Source organism: Schistocerca serialis, chromosome 3 (genome assembly GCF_023864345.2).
Source record: "Schistocerca serialis cubense isolate TAMUIC-IGC-003099 chromosome 3, iqSchSeri2.2, whole genome shotgun sequence".
In the NCBI taxonomy this organism is placed as follows: Eukaryota; Metazoa; Arthropoda; class Insecta; order Orthoptera; family Acrididae; genus Schistocerca; species Schistocerca serialis.
This window is the reverse complement of record NC_064640.1, coordinates 21688366-21711814: the sequence shown is the minus strand read 5'-3', so window position 1 is coordinate 21711814 and position 23449 is coordinate 21688366. Positions and strand designations below refer to the sequence as shown.

Sequence of the window (23449 nt, the reverse complement as noted above, 5' to 3'; positions counted from 1 at the left end):
CAACAATACAGGCCTGGTTGTTGAATGGCAACCTGAAACATTTTCGCGCACTGTGCACCAGTGTACTTCTCCATTCATGCAGCATGAATACACTGAAGTACATCTGTTCTACTTTTTTTTTATTCTGTGGGCCAGTTGGCACTGGCCACATATATAGGAAACGTGCCGCATTTTTAAGATCTGTATGTAAATTTATGAGCAAGCAATACCGCAGTACAAGATGACTATGAACCTTTTATTTGTCTAGCAGTGCAGTGCAATGACTGGTAGCTTACCTAGTCCTGTCCATGTGCATTTCTTGCATTATTTACATTAGTTACTAACTAACACTCTCCAGACACGTCTGTACAATGTGTCATCACTGATTTGACAAGCGCACTGCGGAAGGGTTGGTATAACTTTGTGCAAGTGCCTATATGTAGGTGCTTCTTGTGACATAGCTGGGTAGAGTGACTGGGGACTCTGCTCTTCACTGTTCAGTTCGCAGACAAACTACACCACCTTCATACTATTGTCATTGTAGCCATCTTCTCATATCTTAATAAATGTGAATTGGAGTGTCTGGGCAGTGAATTAATCATCACAAAAGTGCACAAACCCTCATGGTTTTACAATACATAGGACAAAGACTAGAAAAGCAGAGATAAAAAGAGAGGATCAGGGCTGGCAATAACAGCAGCCATTCTGAGTGAAAAGTGGGATGGCTTGAATGACGAACAGAAATCACCATCAATCCATCATAAAAATGTGGAGTGCCATCAGTGGCCAGTTGAACTGTTGTAGAAAAATATACCATCAGTCTTTATTTCTGGAAACTTTATTTACACTACTCGTTTCAACACCTCAGAAGTGTCTTCAGGCCCAAATACATCAAATGTCTGCAATGTTCCATTTGTATATGTACATAATACACATATGACTGGAATACTCTGGACATTCGATGTACTGGGGTCTGAAGACACTACTGAGGCATTGAAACTAGTAGCCTAAATAAAGTTTTCAAAAATAACAGGTGACTATATACATTTCTACAGAAATCAGATCTTTATGAGTACTGACAGTAAATATTTTATTAGTATGTATAAAGAAAGTACACAGAAATGTTTTCACATATGAAGTCAACAAGCCAATTTTTAGACTAAAAATGGGGGGAGGGGTGGGGGGGGGGGCAGAGAGGCAGGAAGGTAACTGAACTAATGAGCAAAATGACCTCTGATACTTTTGCCACTATTAGTTCCATTTATCACATGTGCAGAAATACTGCATATTTTGTATGGCACTGGGTCACCAAAACCATTTATACGTCTCGTGAAATTGTGAAGCGCGCAAAATGCCTAAGTAACAATATCTCTCACATCCATATTAACATCAGCTGAACACTGGAAAGTTCTCCATTTATTACATAGAACATCAAATGCACATTCTACATAATGATGTTCTTGTTATAGGCTGCAGTTAAAGAGTTTTTTGTTTATTAGTCAGGCTTTTTGTGGGACATGGTCTCATCAAGTTGCCACTCATTGCAAAAGCCTCATCAGCCACAAACACAAAAGGGATTTTCAGTCCACAAGTATCATTCAGAAGTGGTGCTGCATCTGGTAGATTCAAAGTTTGATTGTAATTTTTTTTATCTAATTCAGTTGCTTCCAGTACATGTCTCCTTCATGACCAGATGCCCCTACGCCTATAAGTCTGAAACAATAATTGCTGCCAGCTATGGCATTTAGTACAATACAAAATCAGTTTTTGTAATTTTAGTATTTGTTGCCTGATCTCCATGGTTTAACAATTCTTACCTCTTTCCATCTATGGATCTCTCTGTGAGGGAAGTTAGCTCTCTTCCACTATTTTGTTGTTGATGGTTTCATATATTACTCTTTCAGCCATTGTTCGCAGCTCGTGGTCTAGCGTTGCTGCCTGCGGATCATGGGGTCCCGGGTTTGATTCCCTGTCGGGTTGGGGATTTTCTCTGTCCAGGGACTGGGTGTTTGTGTCATCATCATCTGTTACATTGGCTAGATTGGATTGTGTAAAAATTGGATTGTGTAAAAATTGGTACTTTGTACGGCCGCTGATGACCGCGCTGTTGAGTGACCCACAAACCGAACATCAGTCACTTATTTCTTTTAGCCACAGCCATATGAACATGCAAATGTTTGTGCACAAGTGGACAGCAAAAAAAACTTAAATAGAACTTATTTCCAAATTTCACAACTAATTAATTGTAATATAAAAGATGAATCATTAATTAAAAAACTCTGTTTTTATACATTACAGTTAAGACAACAGAATAATCCAGCACCTCACACATAGAAAACATCAGAAATAAATGGCATAGAACACAGAAAATGCACTTGCAGAAGGGAATCATTTCCCAAAATGAGCCATGCAAAATACAAATAAAAAGAAAATCTTGACCGGTAGCAAGAACATTTCATAAGCCAAAATGTGTCAAATTGTTTCTTTTTAAGTTGTGACTATTAAATAAGCAGCATCTAATTATATAAATCTGTAACACTTTTATTCAACATGTTTTAGGGATAGAAATACAGGAAAGATGGAAAAGCATGAATGGTTCATATATGAAATACATAAAAATCCTTGAAGTAGTGTTCCAACAAATGTCATGAGTGAGAGCTATTGCTGCCAGTGGACAGTAAGTTCACTGGTTGATCTGTAGTACATGTTTTAATTGGTTTAATGTGAAAGAAAACTTTGTAAAATTAAATAAAAATGTTGTTTCCTAAAAACTAGTGGGAAGTATTCAGAGCGCAGAAAGTGTACTTGCACCTAAGCATTGATCCACAGAAAGTAAACTAAGACCAGAATCTAAGAAGAAAAAACAGGATTCATTTGAAGAGGAAACAGTACAGGTTTTGAAAGGACAACTGGCATAATCTATGCATCACATGCCTGATGTGAATGACACGTTTCTCATGACGCAACTGCCTGTGATTAGAAAACAAACTGCAGGACAAACTCAATTTTCAATTGAAACTCTGTTACCTTTTATAGTCATATATATAATACTCAAAACTTCATCTTCACCATCTTCTCCAAGTGGCAGCATTTCCACAGTTAATCAGCTTTCTGCAAACACTATGAAAGCAGCTTGTCACAGTGCATGGAACAAAGTGAGAGAGATAGTGAAGAATCTTTTGTCACACTTTTTGATTTGTGATTATAAATTTTGTAAATTATTTGACTGCCAAGAATATCAAGATAAATTAATATTTCTGCATAAAATGTCACAAAGAATAGAGAAATAAAATATACCTTAAAAATACTGTGAATTTTTTCCTTCTTCACTGATACAGTCTCTCAGTTGTGTTCCTTTTAGAACCTTGCTCAAAAGCATTTCAAGTGCGTTAACATATAACCTTTAGTATTTAAAAAACTTGTCTGGATTTGCTTTTACTTTGCTGTGTAGAATCACAAACTTTCACTTTGCTGATCTCTCACTTAATATCAGATGAATCCAGCATCATTTTTTCATACCAATGGGCAACTATCGAAGCACATGAAGCAAGGACTACATTCGTATTTAATGAAATTCTGCTCATAGCAGATAGTAACTGTGCATAGTAAATATCATCACAGCTGCAGCTTGTACTGGCGCACTACTGATGGGATTTGCCTGGGCTTCACAATGTGTGAGAAAAGTGCCTGTGTGGTCAGCACTGACTGTGCTGCACATGTTGCACCAAACAAATGCTGGCCATTGCATGGAAAACACTCATGTGGCCATAGCCTTAATATATATTAAACGGCACAGCACAACTCATTAACTCCTATAAAAATAAGCTCTGCAGATCACACCCCAAACTCATTCAATCATAGAGACCGTAAGGAGCTAGAATCTTTCACTACTACTAGAATTAAATAATTCCATGATCAGGTCTTCAAGGAGAATGTTATAAAATCTCACTTATTGGCATTTAAAAAACATAGTTCTCATCACACCAAAGTACCTAAATAATATATGTAACATCTTGACAACAGAATCTGGCAGATGTATATTTCTGAGCATGTATGTGGATGAAAATCTGATGCGGATGAAATCACATTAATTTTGTGTGTGGAAAAGTTAGCAAAACATTAAACACAGCAAACCATGGAATGATTTACCTTTCTATCAACTGTGGTACTGAATTATGGAGCTGTGCAATTGATGTTGATTTAAAAAGAATATTATTGTTATGGAATGGGCAATAAGACTCACAGGTTAGGCCCCAGTGTGTCATATCATGAAGTGTTCACGAGATTCAAATACCTGATAGTGTATTCTTTACATACCCTTAAATTACTAACTTCTCTATGAGTCAACCAATCAGAGTTACTATATGCAGTGACATACACATCCACAACACCAGGAAAAAGTATAACTACTTTTAGCAAAGAGCCAAATTAAAACCGGCAGATCTTAGCCCATATGTCAATGGTTTGATTAGGCTCAACAAATTACCAGGCTCTTTACAAACATACGCAGATGGAAAAAAAACACAATACCAAAGAGGAGTTGTGTGACAAACAAATTTGGTAGGTGTGTTTCTACATCTGAAAATGACGTCCATCCAGATTTTGCGTCAGTCGTACAAGAGTGGCACCACTAGCACCACTATGAGGATGCAAATCAGGTTTGCTTTAAATATACACTGTAACGGTCATGATCATTATCTACCTTTGAGACTGAACTTGATGAGCTGATGTTAGTCAGGAATGCATTTAAGAATGGGGGGGGGGGGGGGGGGGGACGCCATTAACACCACTTCACAGAGTTTGAACATGTTACGGCACAAAGTCACCCACCAGCACGCCAATAGAGAAGAGATGGCTGATGGCTGTGGGAAGAAGTCAGCCAATCACATGCTCACCGGACCTCCCTTAAGGACAACAATGCAACAGCAGTGACCCCTATGTGAAGAGGAAATTAGTGCCATGACCTGACGGCCCAGTTAGAAAGCAGCATCAATGATAGCGACTAGAATAGTAGTGTCAACGTTAGGCATTTTGACAGTAGTTCAGGAAAGACTTGTCAGTTAGATCAGCAGTCACTACAAAGACTGATTATTTCGTATGTCGCCTTTTGCTTGCGACAAGTCTGTGTAATAATTATATGTAATTTTCTTATTGTAATAAAACTCATTAACACAACTAGTTTGACTGATTGTCTAGCGAACCAAGTATGCAAGCTTCATGGACACAACATGATTGACGATGTAGCTGGACGAAATAAAACAAGGTTGTGTAATAGGCCTATGAGAAGATGGATGTTCCTTCTGTGATACTGCAGAAAGATTTGGCAAGAATATAGCTACTGTACAGGATTGCTGGCAGCATTGGTCACTAGAACATACTGTTGCAAGAAAAATGGGCTCTGAATGGCCATGTGGTGCTACCAAGAGGGACCACCACCATGTTCGGTGTATAGCTCTGGTGCACTGTACTGCAAATAAAGTAGCAGTTTGAGCAGCAATTGGCACCACAGTGACAATGAATTGTTATAAATGTAGTACTTCACAGAGAGCTCTCAAGCAGATACCCTGCAGCATGCATTCCACTGACCCCAAACCACCACCATTTGCGACTTCAGTGGTGACAAGCAAGAGCTCACTTGAGGACAGCGTGGAGGTCTGTTGTGTTTTCTGATGAAAGCAGGTTCTGCTTCGGTGCCAGTGATGGCTTCGTGTTGGTTAGGAGGAGGCCAGTTGATGATGGCCTGCAACCAACCTGTCTGCATGCTAGACACACTGGACGCACACTTGGTTTTATGGTCTTGGGTGCAATTTCATACAGCAGCAGCACAACACTCAGTTATGCCATGCACCCTACCTGCAAACTCATTCAATCTGTTGTACTGCCGTTCACGAACAGCATCCCAGAGGGTGCTTTCAGACAGGGTAACTCTCACCCACGAACCACTGTTGTAACCCAACATGCTCCACAAAGGGTTGACATCAATAAGACAACTCACAACAGCATTAGCCTTCCCCGTACTGACCGACTCAAATGCAACAGGCATGGAACTCCATCCCAGAAACTGACATCCACTGCTCACACAACACAATGGATGCACATTTGCATACTTGCATTCACCACACTGGTGGTTACATTGCTTATTAATCTACCAGCATTTCACATTTCCAATGGCTTATCTCTCACATTAACATGTGATCTTCCAATTTTTATCACTTAACTATATTACCTAGACAAATGTATTCCCAAAATTTCATTAATCTACATTTATTATTTTTTAGACTAGTGATTTTTTTTCTGTCAGTGTATAAGGGGAGTGACTATAAAAGAAAATATTTTAATTATATAACAGAAAAATGTATACTCATTCAATGAATTTTAAGACACATGTCGCATATCATTCTGTAATGTAATAAATGTTTAATATAGATACAAGACACAATAATTTTTGTCTGTAACACAATATCCAACCATAAGTATCTGAACACCTATTAGTGAGTATTAATTTGGAGTGCATCCACACTTTGCCTTTTGATTGCTTGAACCTTGCTGGGGACACTTTCAACAAGGTGTCTGAATGTCTGTGGAAGGAAGGCACCCCATTCTTCCTCAAGAGCTGAATAAGTGAAGGTATTGGTTTTGGAAGCTGGAGTCTGGAGCTTAGTCAACATTCTAATTCATCCCACAGCAGTCCCACTAAGTTCAGGCAAAGATTCTGGGCAAGCCAGTCTACGTCTACATCTACATCTACAAGATTACTCTGCAAGTCACAATCAAGTGCCTCGCAGATGGTTCATTGAACCACTTTTAAGCTACTTCCCTACTGTTCTACTATCTAACAGCACGTGGGTAAAACAAACACTTAACTCTTTCTGTGCGAGCTCTAATTTCTGTTATTTTATTATGATGATCATTTCACCCTAAGTAGGTGGGCACCATCAAAATATTTTCATTGGTGATTGAAATTTCATGAGAAGGTCCTGCCACAATGAAAAATGCCTTTCTTTTAATGACTGCCATCCCAACTCATGTATCATATACATGGTATTCTCTCCCTTATTTCCTGATAATAAGGAACAAGCTGTCATTTTTGATGTCTTCTATCAATCTTATCTGATGTGAATCCCATACCATACAGCAATACTCCAGAAAAGGGTGGACAAGTGTAGTGTAAACAGTCTCCTCAGTAGATCTGTTACGTTTTCTAAGTGTTACACTAATAAATCACAGTCTTTCGTTTACTTTCCCCACATCATTGTCTATGTGATCATTCCAATTTCAATTAATCATAATTGTAATCCTTAAGTATTTAGTTCAGTTGACAATCTTTAGATTTGTGTGATTTATTGTGTAACTGAAATTTAGCAGATTCCTTTTAGTCCTCATGTGAATGATTTCATGCTTTTCATTATTTACAGTAAGTAGCCTCTTTTTGCACCATACAGATATTTTGTCTAAATCATTTTACAATTAATTTTGATCATCTGATGACTTTACAAGATGGTAAATGATAGCATCATCTGCAAACAATCTAAGAGAGCTGCTCAGTTTGTCTCAAAAATCATTTATGTAGATCAGGAACAACAGAGGGCCTATAACACTTCCTTGGGCGATGCCAGATATTATTTCCATTTTACTTGATGACTTTCCATCAGTTGTTACGAACTGTGTCCTTTCTGATACAAAATCACAAATCACAGTCATACATCTGAGATGACACTCTATAGGCGCACAATTTAACTAGATGTTACTTGTGAGAAATAGTGTCAAAAGCCTTCTGGAACTCTAAAAATATGAAATCAATGTATTGTACCCTGTTGATAGCACTCATTACTTCGTGACAATAAAGGGCTAGTCATGTTTCCAAGAACAGCATTTTGTGAATCCATGGTGGCTATTTGTCAACAAATTTTCTTTTCAAGGTGATTCGTAATGTTTGAAAATCCTACTGCAAATTGATGTTAGTGACATGGGCTGTAATTCAGCGGATTACTCCTGTTTCCTTTCTTGGATACTGGTGTGACTTGTGCAACTCTCCAGTCTTCATGTATAGATCTTTCAACGAGCAAGTGGTTATATATGATTGCTAAGTATGGAGCTATCATATCAGCACACACACAGAACAGAACCTGACCGGGATACAAACTGGACTGGAGACATTGTGTTTCTTAAGTGTTTCAAGCTACTTCAGTACTTCTAGGATATCTACTTCTAAGTTACTCATATTGGCAGTTGTTCCCAATTCCATTTCTGGAATATTTACTTAATCTTTTTTTGTGAAGGAATTTCGGAAAATCGTGTTTAGTAACACAGCTTTAGTGGCATTGTCATTAATAACATCACTGTTGTAATTGGGCACTGAAGGTATTGACTGCATCTTGCCACTGGTGTACTTTACATATGGCCATAATCTCTTTGGGTTTTCGGTCAGATTTCGAGACAGTTTCATGGTGGAAACTATTAAAAGCATCTTGCACTGAAGTTCATGCTAAATTTTGAGCATCTGTAAAACATCGTCAATTTTTGGGATTGTGTTTTCTTTTAAATTTGGCATGCTTTTTTCATTGCTTCTGAAACAGTGTTCTGACCTGTTTTGTGTACCATGTCCAGATCAGTACCATCTCTTATTAATTTATTTGGTATACATCTCTAATTTGTTGTTGATATTATTTCTTTGATTTAAACCATATCTGGTCTGTGCTTACATATCCATATTGGAAGACATGGAGACTAACTCTTAGGCAGGTATCAAGTGAATTTTTTATAATTTTTGGATAGATGTATTTTGTGTTTATTTTTGGTGGGTATGGATATTACAGTACTCAGTCGAGCTATAATAACCTTGTGTTCACTAATCCCTGTATTGGTCATGATGCTGCCTATTTGGTCAGGATTATCTGTTGCTAAGAGGTCAAGTATGTATTCGCAACCATTTGCATTTCAAGCGCGCTCCTGAACTAGTTGTTCAAAATAATGTACTGATAAGGCACTCACTATGATTTTGGATAACTTTTATGCCCGTCACCTACTTTGAACATGTATTTTCATCAACATATGGAGGGTACATTGAAGTTACCACCACCTATAATTGTTTAAGTGGGATCCCTAATTGAAATAAGAAAAGTTTTCTTTGAGCTGTTCAGCAACTGTATCATCTGATTCGAAGGGGGTGGGGGTTTAGGTAAAATCAACATATTAATTTATTACAGTTGTCAAGTAAAGTCTCTACCCGTATTAACTCTCAGAAACCATCTACTTCATTTTCACTACCAGGTAGATTTCACTACCAGGTAGACTACTTCTGACAGCAATAAAAACTCCACCACCACATGTATTTAACCTGTCCTTTCTGGACATGGTTAGGTCCTTTGTAAATATTTTGGCTGAACCTATTTCTGGCTTTAGCCAGCTTTATTTACCTGTAATTATTTGAGATTCAGTGCTTTCTATTAGCGCTTGGAGTTCTCATTCTTTTCCAACACAGTTACGACAGTTTACAACTACAATACTAATTGTTGCTATGTCACCCTCTTCCTGCGTTCATCCTGCACCCTTTGAAACTGAAGCCCTTTCTGGTCTAACCCGAGACCCTCTAACCTAAGAAACCACCCAGTCCCCTCCACAAAGCCCCCTCTACCTGTGTAGTCACTTTGCGTGTAGTGGCCTCCTGATCTATTTAGTGGAATCCGCAAACCCATCACCCTATGGCGCAAGTCGAGGAATCTGTAACCTACAGTGTCACAGAACCTCAGTGCCTCTGGTTCAGACCCTCCACTCACCTCTGTACTGACCACAGTTGGTTCTGCCGACGATGCTACAGATGGTGAGCTCCGCCTTCAGCTCGCAAGCAAAACTGGCAGCCTTTACTACTTCAGCTAGCCGCCCGAAACCAGAGAGAATCTCTTCTGATCAAAAGTGACACACATTGTTAGTAGCAATGTGACTCATTACTTGCAATTGGTTAAACCCTGTGCTCTTTGTTCTTTTTGGACTATTTCAGCCACAGACAGCACTCAAAACCTGTTTGTCAGACCAACTGGGGACATTCTACGATTGGCCCTTTGAAAGTCTCTCACTGCCAATCACATCTTGGAATGACCTCCCACTCGGCCACGGGTGAGGGATCAACATCAGTGCAGGCATTACCCAGGACAATCACAGTAGTGGACTGATAATGGGACACATGGGTTATGCTGGATGTCCCTCGGATCACCCTGCACCCCCCACCCCCACCTGCCAGTGATGCATTTGGCACCAGCCTCAAGCTGCATAACCAAAGCCAACACCATCTGGAGCTGAAAGAGAAGGGTCCCCAACTTGACTCTTATCGCAATACAGCAATCACATTTCCTAACCATAATAAAGATGGCTTGATAAACAGGCAGACACACAAAATATAGGAAATGAAGCTAATGAACACTGATGAAATGTAAAGTATATTGCTTCTTATGAGAAGCTGTGTCAACTCTGATGCACTGCTACTGCTTCTGCTATGAGAGCTATCAGTATCAATCTCAGGCTGTTATTGCTCACAAACCATTGCCTCATATATGCTGCTTTTAAGGCACGGCGCAGCGTCATGTTGACACAAACAACTGACTGTTCCCTACTGCACATACCACACACTGCTGTAAAATGAGACTGCCAATAGCACTTTGGAACTTTTCCTTTCACTGACACCATGCAATTTTTTATAACCACACTATTCTTTTAATAGCCACACTATTCTTTTTAATAGCCACACTATTTTTTTTATAACCACACTATTTTTTTTATAACCACACTATTTTTTTTATAACCACACTATTTTTTTTTATAACCACACTATTTTTTTATAACCACACTATTTTTTTTATAACCACACTATTTTTTTTATAACCACACTATTTTTTTTATAACCACACTATTTTTTTTATAACCACACTCTGCAACGCTTGACAATCCCTATCTTTCAGTACATGAGGTCCTCCTGGTCTTGGTATAGCTGTGGTTTTTCCTTTGTATTTCCCCTTTACATCACCACTTTGGCAGCTTTAGAAGGTTTGAAATGTTCACAATGGTTTTGTTACTCAGTGACATGCAATGATTAGTCCACATTTGATGTCACTGAGCTCTCCTGACCAACTCATTCTGCTGTTACTGTTTCTCTACTGAGAACACAATACTCCCCCCCCCCCCCCCCCCCCTATACCTCTCCTTTTATACTACTGAACACACTTCTCTTGACACATAGTGGGCAATTCCACATTACATAGCAGAGTCCTGATACTTTTGACCAAGTAGCAAATTTTTTAAGTGCTTCTCGGACATGAAGAAGCATACCAGCTGTGGATCAAATCTGCCTCATGGATTAATGGAGGCCGGTGTGCCGGCCAGCGTGGCAAGTGTGCAGACGGTTTTTATGCTCTTGTCCTCATCCCTCTAGATCAGGCATGGGCAAATAGTGGGCCACAAGTGGATTGCTAATGGTTTTTGTGTGGTCCACCACGACAGCGAGTGAAATCTACCATGAATCAAGATTTCCTTCCTGTGTGCGACCGAATATACCCATTAAAACAGCCAATTAATTATGCATGCACAGTGTGGATACTACTCGTTCAAACCAAGTTGACACTCAGTGCAGCGGCTAAAGAGAGGATCAGCTGCTGCACTAAGTGTTAATTTGGTTTGCACGAATACTATGACACGCAGTGCTCCTCTGGTTGACCTGGTTTATTTCCGTTTTGTCTGTGCAACACTAAATATTTGAACTTCCAACTTTAGTGGAACCATAAACCCTCAGAAAAAAAACATAAAATTGGTGATGAACATTGTGTTTCATGAATAATGGAGAAATACATATTTTTTTGTTGATACAAGAAATAAGGTAGGGTTTTTATTGAATCATGAAATGATTCCAGTGTGAAACAACATCACGAAATGAAACATACGAATCTGGCTGCAAACTTTGCAAAGAAAAATGCTACATAAAAGCTGCGGAGTACATGGAAAGGCTGAAGAAGCAACAAACATTACTTACAAAGCAATCACTATTTCAAAATAGCACTACAGAATTAAGTTTAAGGATATCTATAACCTTGCCAAATGCAACAGGCCTTTTTCAGATGGCAAGTTTATTCAGCAGTGAATGGTAGAGTGTACAAGCATATTGTGTCCTGATGTTAGAGGCAAATTTGAAATCACTTCATTGGCAGGGACTGTAGTGCGGCACACTGACTTAATTGGTGATGAACTCGGAGAACATTGGAGACTGCACACCAAGACTTTTCTTGGGTTTTCCTTGGCAGTGGTTTAGGGCACAGATAATTAAGACACTGCACAATTACTCATCTTTATCCATGGAACTAATGGAAATTTACTTGTCCTAGAATCAATTAAAGATACAACCACCGGTAAAAACTTGCTCGAGTGTGCTGAAGATTGTGTGGAGAAAAGTGGCTTGTCCTGGAACAACATAATAAGCATTACAACAGATGGGGCCAGAGCTTTCAGTGGGAAAAATGTAGGTAGGGGATAAAATGGGTGTTACAGGCACAAGACACAGGCAGTGATATCTTATCTTTTCATTGCATTTTTCACCAGAAGAGCCTTTGTAAAGCTGCACTGCACTTAGAGCATAAGGTAGATATTGTTGTTTGTGTTGTGAACACAATCAAAGCAAGGGTGCTCCACCATCGAGAGTTCAAATCTCTTCTTGAGGATGTAGTATGCAGATTATGAAGACATAATTTACAACAGTGGAAGGTGGTCGAGCCTGGGAAAAGTTTTAAAAATGTCTGGGCATTACAGAATGAAATCCTCTTATTTCTAGACATGAAGGCTATATCTCATGATTTTGTTACAAAAGAGGAATGTGAGGAGAGGAGACATGAGATAATTTTTGCAGCTGAAGTATTTGAGAAATTGAATAAACTGAATGTGACACTGCAGATAAATGGGTTGTTTGCATATGAAATGTGGATGCATATAAAATTATTCAAAGCAAAACTAGGTCTATTTGCAAGGTAAACAGGTGAAGGGAATTTTTGGCATTTATCTTTAACATGCAAACAGAAAGTGCCTGATAGTGTTTCTGCTAAGATCATATATCATCTGCAGAGTTTGGAGGACAAGATTACAAGAAGATTTCAGGATTTTAAATTAATTGAACATCAGTTCAATTTGTTACCTTATACCATCAATGCTGATATTGACACAGCATCTGAGGAGCTGCTGCTTGACCTTATTGACATGCAGGCAGATCACACTGTCAAAGAAATGTTTAATGCTGTGACATTAGCTGACTTTTACAAATATTTGTCAGCTGAAAAAAATCCACATTTGAAGAAATTTTCTGGGAAAAATGTTCTCCACATTTAGGTATATGTATTTGTGAAGAATGTTTTTCTTGCTTGACGATCAACGTGAGTAAATATTGATGCTCTTTGACAGAAATTAACTTGCAGATTGCGGTGAGAATCTTAACAAGCAATCTTACTCCAGATTTTTAAAAAATGTAGAAAGTGTAATAGGACACATGTGTCTCATTAAACTGCTTCTAAAATTAAATGTGCTTGCAGAGGTAGAGTGTAGGAAATTGGCAAAATAAATAAACTGAGTAAAACTTCTATTATTTTATTTGTATCTATTGACTTTTGTGGTATAATTTACACCCTTTCTGAAACACAAAGTTAACTATTGATTGCAATCATGCTAAAAGGTGCAGCCCTCCATAACCTCTGCTCCACAATGTGGCTTCTTAGCTGAAACAATTTACCATAAAGTACACTAGACGTAGAGAGGATCCTCCCGGGTGTGTGGGGTGGGCGAAGCTAATACAGTTATTTTTTATGTTTGCAAAAGCCATCATTTTGATGGCACTATGCAAACAAAATGTAAATAAACAATGTGTTTGTTCTACTTAGAAACATCCCAGAAGAGGAACAGTTTAGTGGATCAGCCTTTAAACTGCTGAGTAAAGTTACATTTGAAATTGATACACAGCCTAGACTGTGTTGTGTAAGTGATGTGGGATAAAACCTCCACACCAAACCATACCAAAGGCTGATAAAACACTGTTAAATGCTAAAGAAGTGGAACATGGTGCTTACGGTCAATTTACAATGCTACAACAAAGTTAATGATAAAGATAATCATGGGCAGATATTGGCCTGCTAATTTTCAAATAAGCAATCGGGTGTCTCAATTTTATTCATTATTACTGGTTTCATTCATCGGAATCGAGCATCATTAGATAATCACTGTGCTGGTAGCAATACATTGGGGGGTTAAAAGTTCCACATGTTACCACAGTCAGACAAGCTAATGAATTACAGAGCGGCAATGAACAAGCATATGGCAGTATAATTATTAAAGCAGTTTTTTTAAGACAAGACCAGACTGAGTAAAGTCTTTACACAGTTTGCCACACTCTTTATGCAAATGCTCGGCCAGTCCTCAATTTCTGCCCCACGAAATATGATATACAAATGGTTAAAATATGATCACAAACACCACAAAGTTTACACAATTCACTGACAGGTGGCATTGAAAACTACTCCCCCCCCCCCCCCCCCCAATTATGTAACTCGTGACTGTGGCAACAGGGAGAACATCTCACCACAAAGTTAAAACTTTCGAGACGAGTGACGTAGCTCCTACGTCGGTCTGACAGTACCCCAAAAAGACGATCAACGTAGCTCCTACATCGGCCGATTATCAGCGATGTTAATCACTCACAGCGCATGACTTTCATATTCTGTAGGTTTAAAAGTACTCTCTGGTTATCCTAGTACCAAGAAAAAAATTATAGATGGCAGCATATGTCACTGTCGGAGGTGGTACAGGAGTATATTTTGAGTCATTTCCTTTGCCGCACTCACGCTTGACTTACAACAGGCGCACGGCAGTTCGAAACTTTAGATTGTTGTCGGCTGATAGCTTTGCGCTCTATTTTCGTCATGGCCTTGCGAGATGAAGAAATAGAGTTTTTATTGAACAATAGTGGTTCAGAATTAGATGAAGAAGTTGCAGATTTTGACATTAGTGATGGTAAGCTATTTTTCGTCCGAATTTTCCGAATTCTGTGGTTTGATTCCTGGTCAGAAAAAAGATAATTTTTCCAAATTTTCTTATAGATGAAAACGATCCCGTGAACCGTCAGTGATCTGAAGATGAGGCTGTTGACATCGTTGTCACAACAAACACAACTGGTCATTGCAACTTGCCATATTCTTCTGGCCAGTGGACAGATGACGATACAATCACTCCCCAGCTTCTGTTTTTTTCTGAATCCTGTGGAATTCAAGATGGGATTGACCAAAATTCTTCAGTGTCTGATTGTTTCAAGTACTTTTTCTATGAAGAACTGGTGGGACTGATCAAACGAGAGACAAACCGCTACGCTAGAATGACAATAGAGACACTAAGTGCTACAGGAAAACTGAAGCCTCAGTCAGTGTGGCGTAAGTGGACAACAGTGAAACTCAGTGAACTGCATAAATTTTTTGGTATTATTTTGCATATGTGCCTAGTCAAGAAACCAAAACTGTCTGACTACTGGTCAACAAATCCCATGTCGCAGTCCTCATTTGCGGCAAAGTGTCTGCCAAGAGAGAGATTTTTGTCAATTCTACGAATGTTACGTCTCTTAGATAACACAACATATATTCCTAAAAACCAGGTAGGTCAAGATTCTATTCATAAGGTAAGACCTATATTCGACAGATGCGTGACCCAAAGTGGAAAGGCTTACAAGCCAGGCGAAAATATTACTGTAGATGAAGGAATTTGCCCTTTTTGTGATAGATGGTTTTACAGTGCATATGAAAAATAAGCCTAATAAATACGGCGTAAAATTTTTAATGCTATGTGATAGTGGGTACATCCTGAACTGTGAAATTTATTCTGGGAAACAGTCTAATGCCGATAATAGCATTTTACACATTGTAGACAGATTGTGTCGTTCGTTTCATAATAAAGGTCACACATTATACATGGACCGATTTTAAACCAGCCCTGATTTACTGGATTATTTGTGGGGGAAAAGAACTAAGGCAGTTGGTACTGTGTAAAAAAATAGAAAAGGACTACCAAGGGATCTTGTTGGCCAGAAAAAAAAAAAACATTTGTAAAATGGAAGGACAACAGAGACGTTTTTCTTTTGACAACAAAGCATAAAATGACTGCAACAAATGTCAGTGTAGAACTAAATTTGGAATGGTGGAAAAAATGAAGCCAGACTGTGTTTTGGACTACAATAGTAAAAAAGCTGGTGTGAATCACAGCGACCAGCTACTGGCGTACTATCCTTTTGAACGAAAACAAAGTGGTGGAAAAAAGTTTTCTTTCACATTTTCATGCTCATGACTGTAAATTCATACATTTTGTACAAAACGTTGCAAAATACAAGCAAACACCTGGTTGAACACATTACAGAGTTAGCAGAGAACTTGGTTTACAAAGGTGGCCTCTTACACTCATGCACTTCCCATCAACAGACTAAGCGGAAGACATTTTCCAAAATTAATTCCACCCACAAAATTGTCTAAGTGGCCTCAGAGAAGGTGCAAAGTATGCACAGAAACAAGCAAGGCCAGATATGGTAATGTTTCAAGGAAAGACACGCGATATTATTGTGAAACCTGTGACGTAGGGCTTTGTTTTCCAAAATGTTTCGAAATATTTCATACAAAAGCCAATGTAACTGTGTGATTATTAATAAAATAAAAGTTCATATTTCAACAGTTATTCATTTAAAACTAACAACTTCAATCCTATGTCCCTTAGAGGTCCTAAAACCTAAAAAAAAATTTTTTTTTCACTGTGAAAACAGCATACTCTCAAATTAATATACAACCCTTGCCACTAACGTAAATGTTTACTTCTTTGCAGTACTCTGAAGGGAATGGACGTAGTTTTTAAATGCAAAAGAGCAATCTATTTTCTGTGGTATAGAATCTGCTGTAGAAAATTCAGAAAAGCTGTGAAATCACTCAGTACCAGCCGGTTGAGCATCCACACTCGCCCTCAGTCCTCAAAGTGTTAAATAAATAAAACAAATTTGTCAAATTTTGAGTACAGCATACCCCATACTTGACAGAATTAGTGCTAAGAACAAGATGTAAAGTTACAGTGCTTGTATAAATCCATACACTCTACAAATATGTTCTTTTGTAATTATAATCCAGAAATACTCAGAAGAAATGTGCTAAAATTTGTATTAAGTTCTCATTGATGGCAAAAGATGCTCTTTTAGCGGCTGACTATTCAAGTATTGATTATTCTATGCATTACTATAGATGGAATAAATTTTATGATTGCAACTTTTCACAGTGACGTGAAACATCTTCAGTATTACTCACATGTTTTTGTATTTAATTTTTCTTCATAATATCATATTTTTCACTTCACAACTTCATCACTTTGAGACCTCTTAATGTCCAAACATTCCTGCATTGTTCACAATATTCAAAAACAGATGAATAACTCTGGTGATTCTCTATTTTCAGATACTATGATATCTTGTAGCTTTTATTAGCACATTTAAATTTTCATCATGTTGCCCTTGGGCTGCCTTTACCTGCATCAAAGTGTGTAAAATAAAATATTTCCTACAGAAAATCAGTAATGTTCAATTAAATCCTTAGGAAACACTGAGCTGACTGCAAGAACCTCACTTACTACCTAAAGAAACATACCTGTATATCTCTTGGTACAGGCTTTAAGAAAATCAGACAACATACAGATGAGAAAACTATTTGTCCACTATTCTCCTTTCACACAAAACGGTAGGGCTCATGTATCAGTTTTGCCCCATATGTCCTGTTATGTACATCAACTGATTAGACAGCTTGCTTTTTCTAGTTCCAATTAAATCAAAGTAAAAAGTTTTCTTGTGTGAGAGAAATAATGCTAATTAATATTTTATTTTCCCTTCCTATCTGGTTTACTCATTGAAAAGAATTTATTCACTCTGTTCCAGCACAGAAAAACCCAGGTTAATTGATGAAATAATGAATTATCACTGTCATGCATTCATTATACTATTGTTTATGAAGTATCGTTTGCCATACACAGATTACAGCAATCACAAACAGCAGTGTTACAAATAGATTAAGTGAAAGCAGTCACATCAGCTATAGGTTCAAAAAAGCTGTAGAGATTTGTAATTGAGAAAGTAATAGTTTGTATTAGAAATTTAATAAATGTTGTAAAAAAGCTATTCTGAAAGTAAACAGCAAATTCTCCCGTGAGAATTTCTGAAGTTTTAAACATACTATTTTGTGCCAGTGAATAATACTCTCTTTTTACATTTACAGCAAAAAAGGCAAAAAGAAATCACTTCTCAACAATGAAACACACAACACAATACTCATGAAGAGCCACATACTGCCACAACAATTTCACAGCGTGTACTGAAGTAATAGCAACTAAATTAGTTATGAATGTTTTGAATCTGGATTACACTGATATTTCAGTTGCAGTAAGACATATTTACCACTTTCTTTCTGTTCTGCCATAGAAAATCAGCTTGTAAAGTACAAAGGCAGATGTAGAAAAATGTGCAATCCATGGGACCATTCTTCCATGCAAATTCATATTACTTAAGAATCAACATAAAAATCTTCCAACAACTTTAACAGTATAACTGCAATATACAGAAAAAGAAACATAGGTACTTTAGTTAATGTTAAAATATTTAACATTTTTTTCCAGTTTTAAATAGAAGGTTACACTGCAACTATCACAGAAAAGAGTTTATTACAGCACTCATTTTAATGGTCACATAATAATATAATTATTAAAATACAAGTGTCTTTGCCAGTGGTCCGTAAACATAATAAATTAAGAAAATAAACAAACTAACAAACAACATATATAACATTAATATTTGCACAAAAATTTCTTACATGTCTAACTATTTAAAAAAATATCCCTGTGCAAAACACACAAACTTGCATTGGGAACCCATCACACACACACACACACACACACACACACACACACACACACACAAAGCCATTGAATACTTGTGCTGAAGGAACTATAATGAAATAACTTAAACATGACTGAATCATTGTGTGAATGCCCTTATGTGCCCTGGGAAGATATACATAGTATTTTCCACTTTGTCATGTCCAGGAAGATGAAAAGTATATCACCAAGAATGTGACTATTAGAAATATTCACCCAAAAGTGTAGATAAAACTGAACAATAAAGCCGCCAACATAACCTCCACTGACTGATATACCAGTCTTATCATCACACTTTGTTGAGTATTGGACTAGATGCTGGAGCTGAACGTAGGGTGTACTCTGACACTGAAATATATAATGCTACAGACAAGCCTATAGCTCCAGCAACCAAAGTATTCTTCTGAAGTACAATGCAGGTTGCAACACACAGACCGAAGTATGTCAGGTAGCGAGTCAGTTTAGCGTGGAAGTTTTGCCGTGCCTCCATTTCATCTGGAAGAAAACAGAAACAAATTCTCTTAGAAAAAATCTGTTACTTGCACTTTGATGAGGAGTTCAATAATAGCGAAATCTATTAAGCAATTAACTGAATGCATCTCTGCTCACCATGCCCATTTCAAGATTAGCATACCGTTCATTAGTTATGGTAATTATAAGCTCAATGTACAAAAAATTACGTTATCCTGGTGCACACGCACACATGAATCGTTAACCCTTTACAAACAATGCTGTGAGTTAGTCATGTGCACAACCACACATGCACTGCCTCTTCATGAGCATAAGACAGTAAGAACCTGGGAGACATTTACGTTTCAAGTGTAACAGTGGTAAAAGGGGACCAATCTTGTCTGGCTGTGCCCATGGCCATACTGTGGGTGACGTTGCTGGATTTATTGATGATTCACAGCAGACTGTGCAATGAGTCTACAGGCAATGGCGTAACACACACGGCCACAGAACACTATGTCAGAATTGTAGTCCAAAAAAGGGCACGGCAGAGAGGGTTCGGAGACGTGTTTCATGGGTTGTTAACCAAAATCTTTTCCACACCCTACAGGAATTGCTTCAGGCAGTGAATGAAGATCCATCTCAACCTGTTGGTGAAAAAACATTGCAATGGAATTGGCATGTAATGAACAATAGGAGTCCATCACCTCACAAGAGGCCACGGCTTGCACAGGCACATAAAGACAACAGTTAAGTTCATCTGGCTGGAAAAATGCGAGACATTTTCTGAACACTACTACACCACGAATGGTCTGCAAAATTAGTTGCAAAACCTGTGGCCATGTTGGAAAAGCAGGTAAAATACCAACATCCACATACATGGAATTTGGTTGAATTGCATGATCAGATCTCACCGAGTGGCTTAACCTGGGTACAGCATACCTGCACAGCCTTGTGGACTCACCTCCTAACTGGATCCAGGTGGATATCAAGTACAAGGGTGAAATTACATGGTATTACATGACGTCTAATGACTTCTGTAGGGGTGCCTAATTTTTTGTCTGGTGAGCTTATCTGACATGTAACATAAAATGGTGGCAGCATGGCACCTTATTAATAAAAAATTAGACTTTCTCTGATTAACTGTGTTATATCTAACTGCAAGCAAAGTACATACAGTGAAATTTTGTAGGAAATACAGTATTTTCAACTATAGTAATATGTGCAGTACATGTAAGGGAAAGAAGTATAGTGTGCTGTTCAGTTTCCGACACAAGCATGATTTGGCATGTGATGGTTTACTTTGTCAGCAGCTCAGCTATACTGATCTAACAAACAGCTGAATTAACTGTTAGTTTTTGTACGTGTATCTTGCTAGCACTACATTCCAAAATGTAGTACTCTGAAGTAATGTCTCAACGAACAACAAAAAACTGATCTATGTTTACACACAATAAAGAAATTTCAATATGATGAGTTTGAAATTGCTTGATGTCACATCACTATTATCCGCTACTTAACGGCTTTGTTATGCTTAATTTGGTAATTTGTGTCAATTTTGTACATTTCAAAATTAATTCTCTGTTGTCATACAAATAAGTAAATTACAGGATGCCAAGCCTGTCTGGGAACATTTTACAGATTCAAAATTTTGTTTCAAAATCTTTCTGCCACGTCTTTCTAACACTCTCACAGGATAACGTCACTGTGGTCTTTGTGCTTGGCAGAACACGCAATCATTTCCTGTACTTTGCTGACAAAACCAGCTACATGTGTCTATAGCCAAACAATAGGAGACATGTGAAAAGGGGTTATATGTTGTTGCTGGCCATGTCTTGGAGAGCAAAGGACAGGGAAGTCAGTCTCTCTCTCTCTCTCTCTCTCTCTCTCTCTCTCTCTCTCTCTCTCTGGTTTGAGCTTTCAGACCAAGCAGACAGCTTCTCTATCTAACTCAGTATTTTTCACACATAGCCGGCCACCAGCACATTTGAATGTGAAGCTCCACCTCTCCTTCTTCCTGTTCCTTTATTCAATTCTGATCCAGACTGGCAGGCACAATCACACAAGTGCGGCTCATGATTTCCATATTGGGGAAGGCTGTGAGAGTTTTCAATCTGAACTAACCTAGAACTCGGGCTACACTACAGATGCATTTCAGAGAGATCATTAATATAGTGTATGTTAGCTTCACTGTATGCTTAATGTTTTCGGTAGTTTCATTTCTAAACTTCAGATGTTTAACGTTTTTGTAGGCTCAAACTGTGGCATTCATGAGTTTGCATGACAAAACATTGATGTTTCCAAGACATCATGGATCTTGTGCTTCTTGTGCTGCGAATGGCAGACATGATCAACTCTAGCAATTGCCCTGGTAATTTACCCACTGTGTTTGTCATACTTATGCATGTGAATTACAAAAATATGCATTTTAAGTGATAACGCACAACGATAATTCTGCTGCATTGTACATTTCTCTATTAAAATTGCTTGTATACTCTTGCCTGGATTTATGCTGCTTTGTTTCTGATTCATGTTTGCATCAGATATGGGTGCACTAAGTTCCTTCACTTTCAACTTAACCACATGTTCCAAAATTTTACCTGATAAATTGCACACTGAATTCACATTGTGTTGTTTCCAAACTCATGGTATGCTCTCATTATTCGCAAGACAATAAAACTCACTAACCTCACGCACAACACACACACAAAAAGGAACTTGCTAATAACACACGTTACCTGCAGTCACCAAGCAAGGAACCTAAGTAATGGGACATATTTCATGTGCGATATATATTTTGCACACTTTTTCCTCTAATCATTCATGAAACACTCGCTAGATGGTGATACAATACCATAATCTACTGTGCTTTGGTGAGACATCTGTAAACTTATTCCAATGGTGGATAGAATAGGAATGGCAAAAACAAAACAAAACAGCACAAACCACTATCAAAAGAATAACACTAAATGTTGGTATAACGTGCATCAGAGCATAGAGATATACAGAGACAGGGATTTGACAGTGAAGTTTCAGCAACTCTGTTCATTGCCTTTTGATGTAAGCAACGGAATGTGAAAATCGTGTGTAGGTTGGTAGGACACCCTTAGAATGAAACACCAGAGCCTTCACGACATCCATAACAAGAGTTTCAAAAATAAATAAAACAGATTTCAAATTAATCTCTCCAATTTATTGCTTTCACAGTAACAAAGCTATGATTTAATAATAATAATAATAATAATAATAATAATAATAATAATAACACGATCACAATGCCACAAATATAGAATACATCACATACATTCAGCAACAGAAAGATTCACATTAAGCAGAAAGGAAGGAGGAAGGGGATTTATCGACATAAAAAACCTACATTATGGACAGGTAGACAATTTAAGAAAATTCTTTATAGAACAAGCAGAAACTAGCAAAATGCACAAAGTAATCACTCATATAAATACATCGGCTACACCACTGCAATTTCATAACCACTTCTACAACCCTTTAGATCACATAACATCAACAGATACGAAGAAAGTAAATTGGAAAAAGAAAACACTACATGGCAAGCACCCGTATCATCTAACACAGCCACACATCGATCAAGACGCATCCAAAACATGACTAAGAAAAGGCAATATATACAGTAAGACAGAAGGATTCATGATTGCAATACAGGATCAAACAATAAACACCAGATATTACAGCAAGCATATTATTAAAGATCCCAATACCACAACAGATAAATGCAGACTTTGCAAACAACAAATAGAAACAGCAGATCACATGACAGGCGGATGTACAATACTAGCAAATACAGAATACCCCAGAAGACATGACAATGTAGCAAAAATAATACATCAACAACTTGCCATACAACATAAACTAATAAAACAACACGTTCCCACATACAACTATGCACCACAAAATGTACTGGAGAATGATGAATACAAATTATACTGGAACAGAACCATTATAACAGATAAAACAACACCACATAACAAACCTGACATCATACTCACCAATAAAAAGAAGAAATCAACACAACTAATCGAAATATCCATAC

The 23449-nt window shown here is 37.8% G+C and overlaps 1 protein-coding gene across 1 annotated transcript in view; it reads right to left on the bottom strand.

Annotated features, from left to right (window-relative positions):
• Positions 1–17990: 17990 nt before the first annotated feature.
• LOC126469687 (cysteine-rich with EGF-like domain protein 2) overlaps positions 17991–23449 on the bottom strand; it is a 93780-nt gene continuing 88321 nt past the window's right edge. The window contains exon 8 of the mRNA XM_050096844.1: positions 17991–19425. Coding sequence (XP_049952801.1) covers positions 19220–19425 — 206 coding nt within the window. The 3' untranslated portion in view covers positions 17991–19219. The remainder of the gene's footprint in view (positions 19426–23449) is intronic.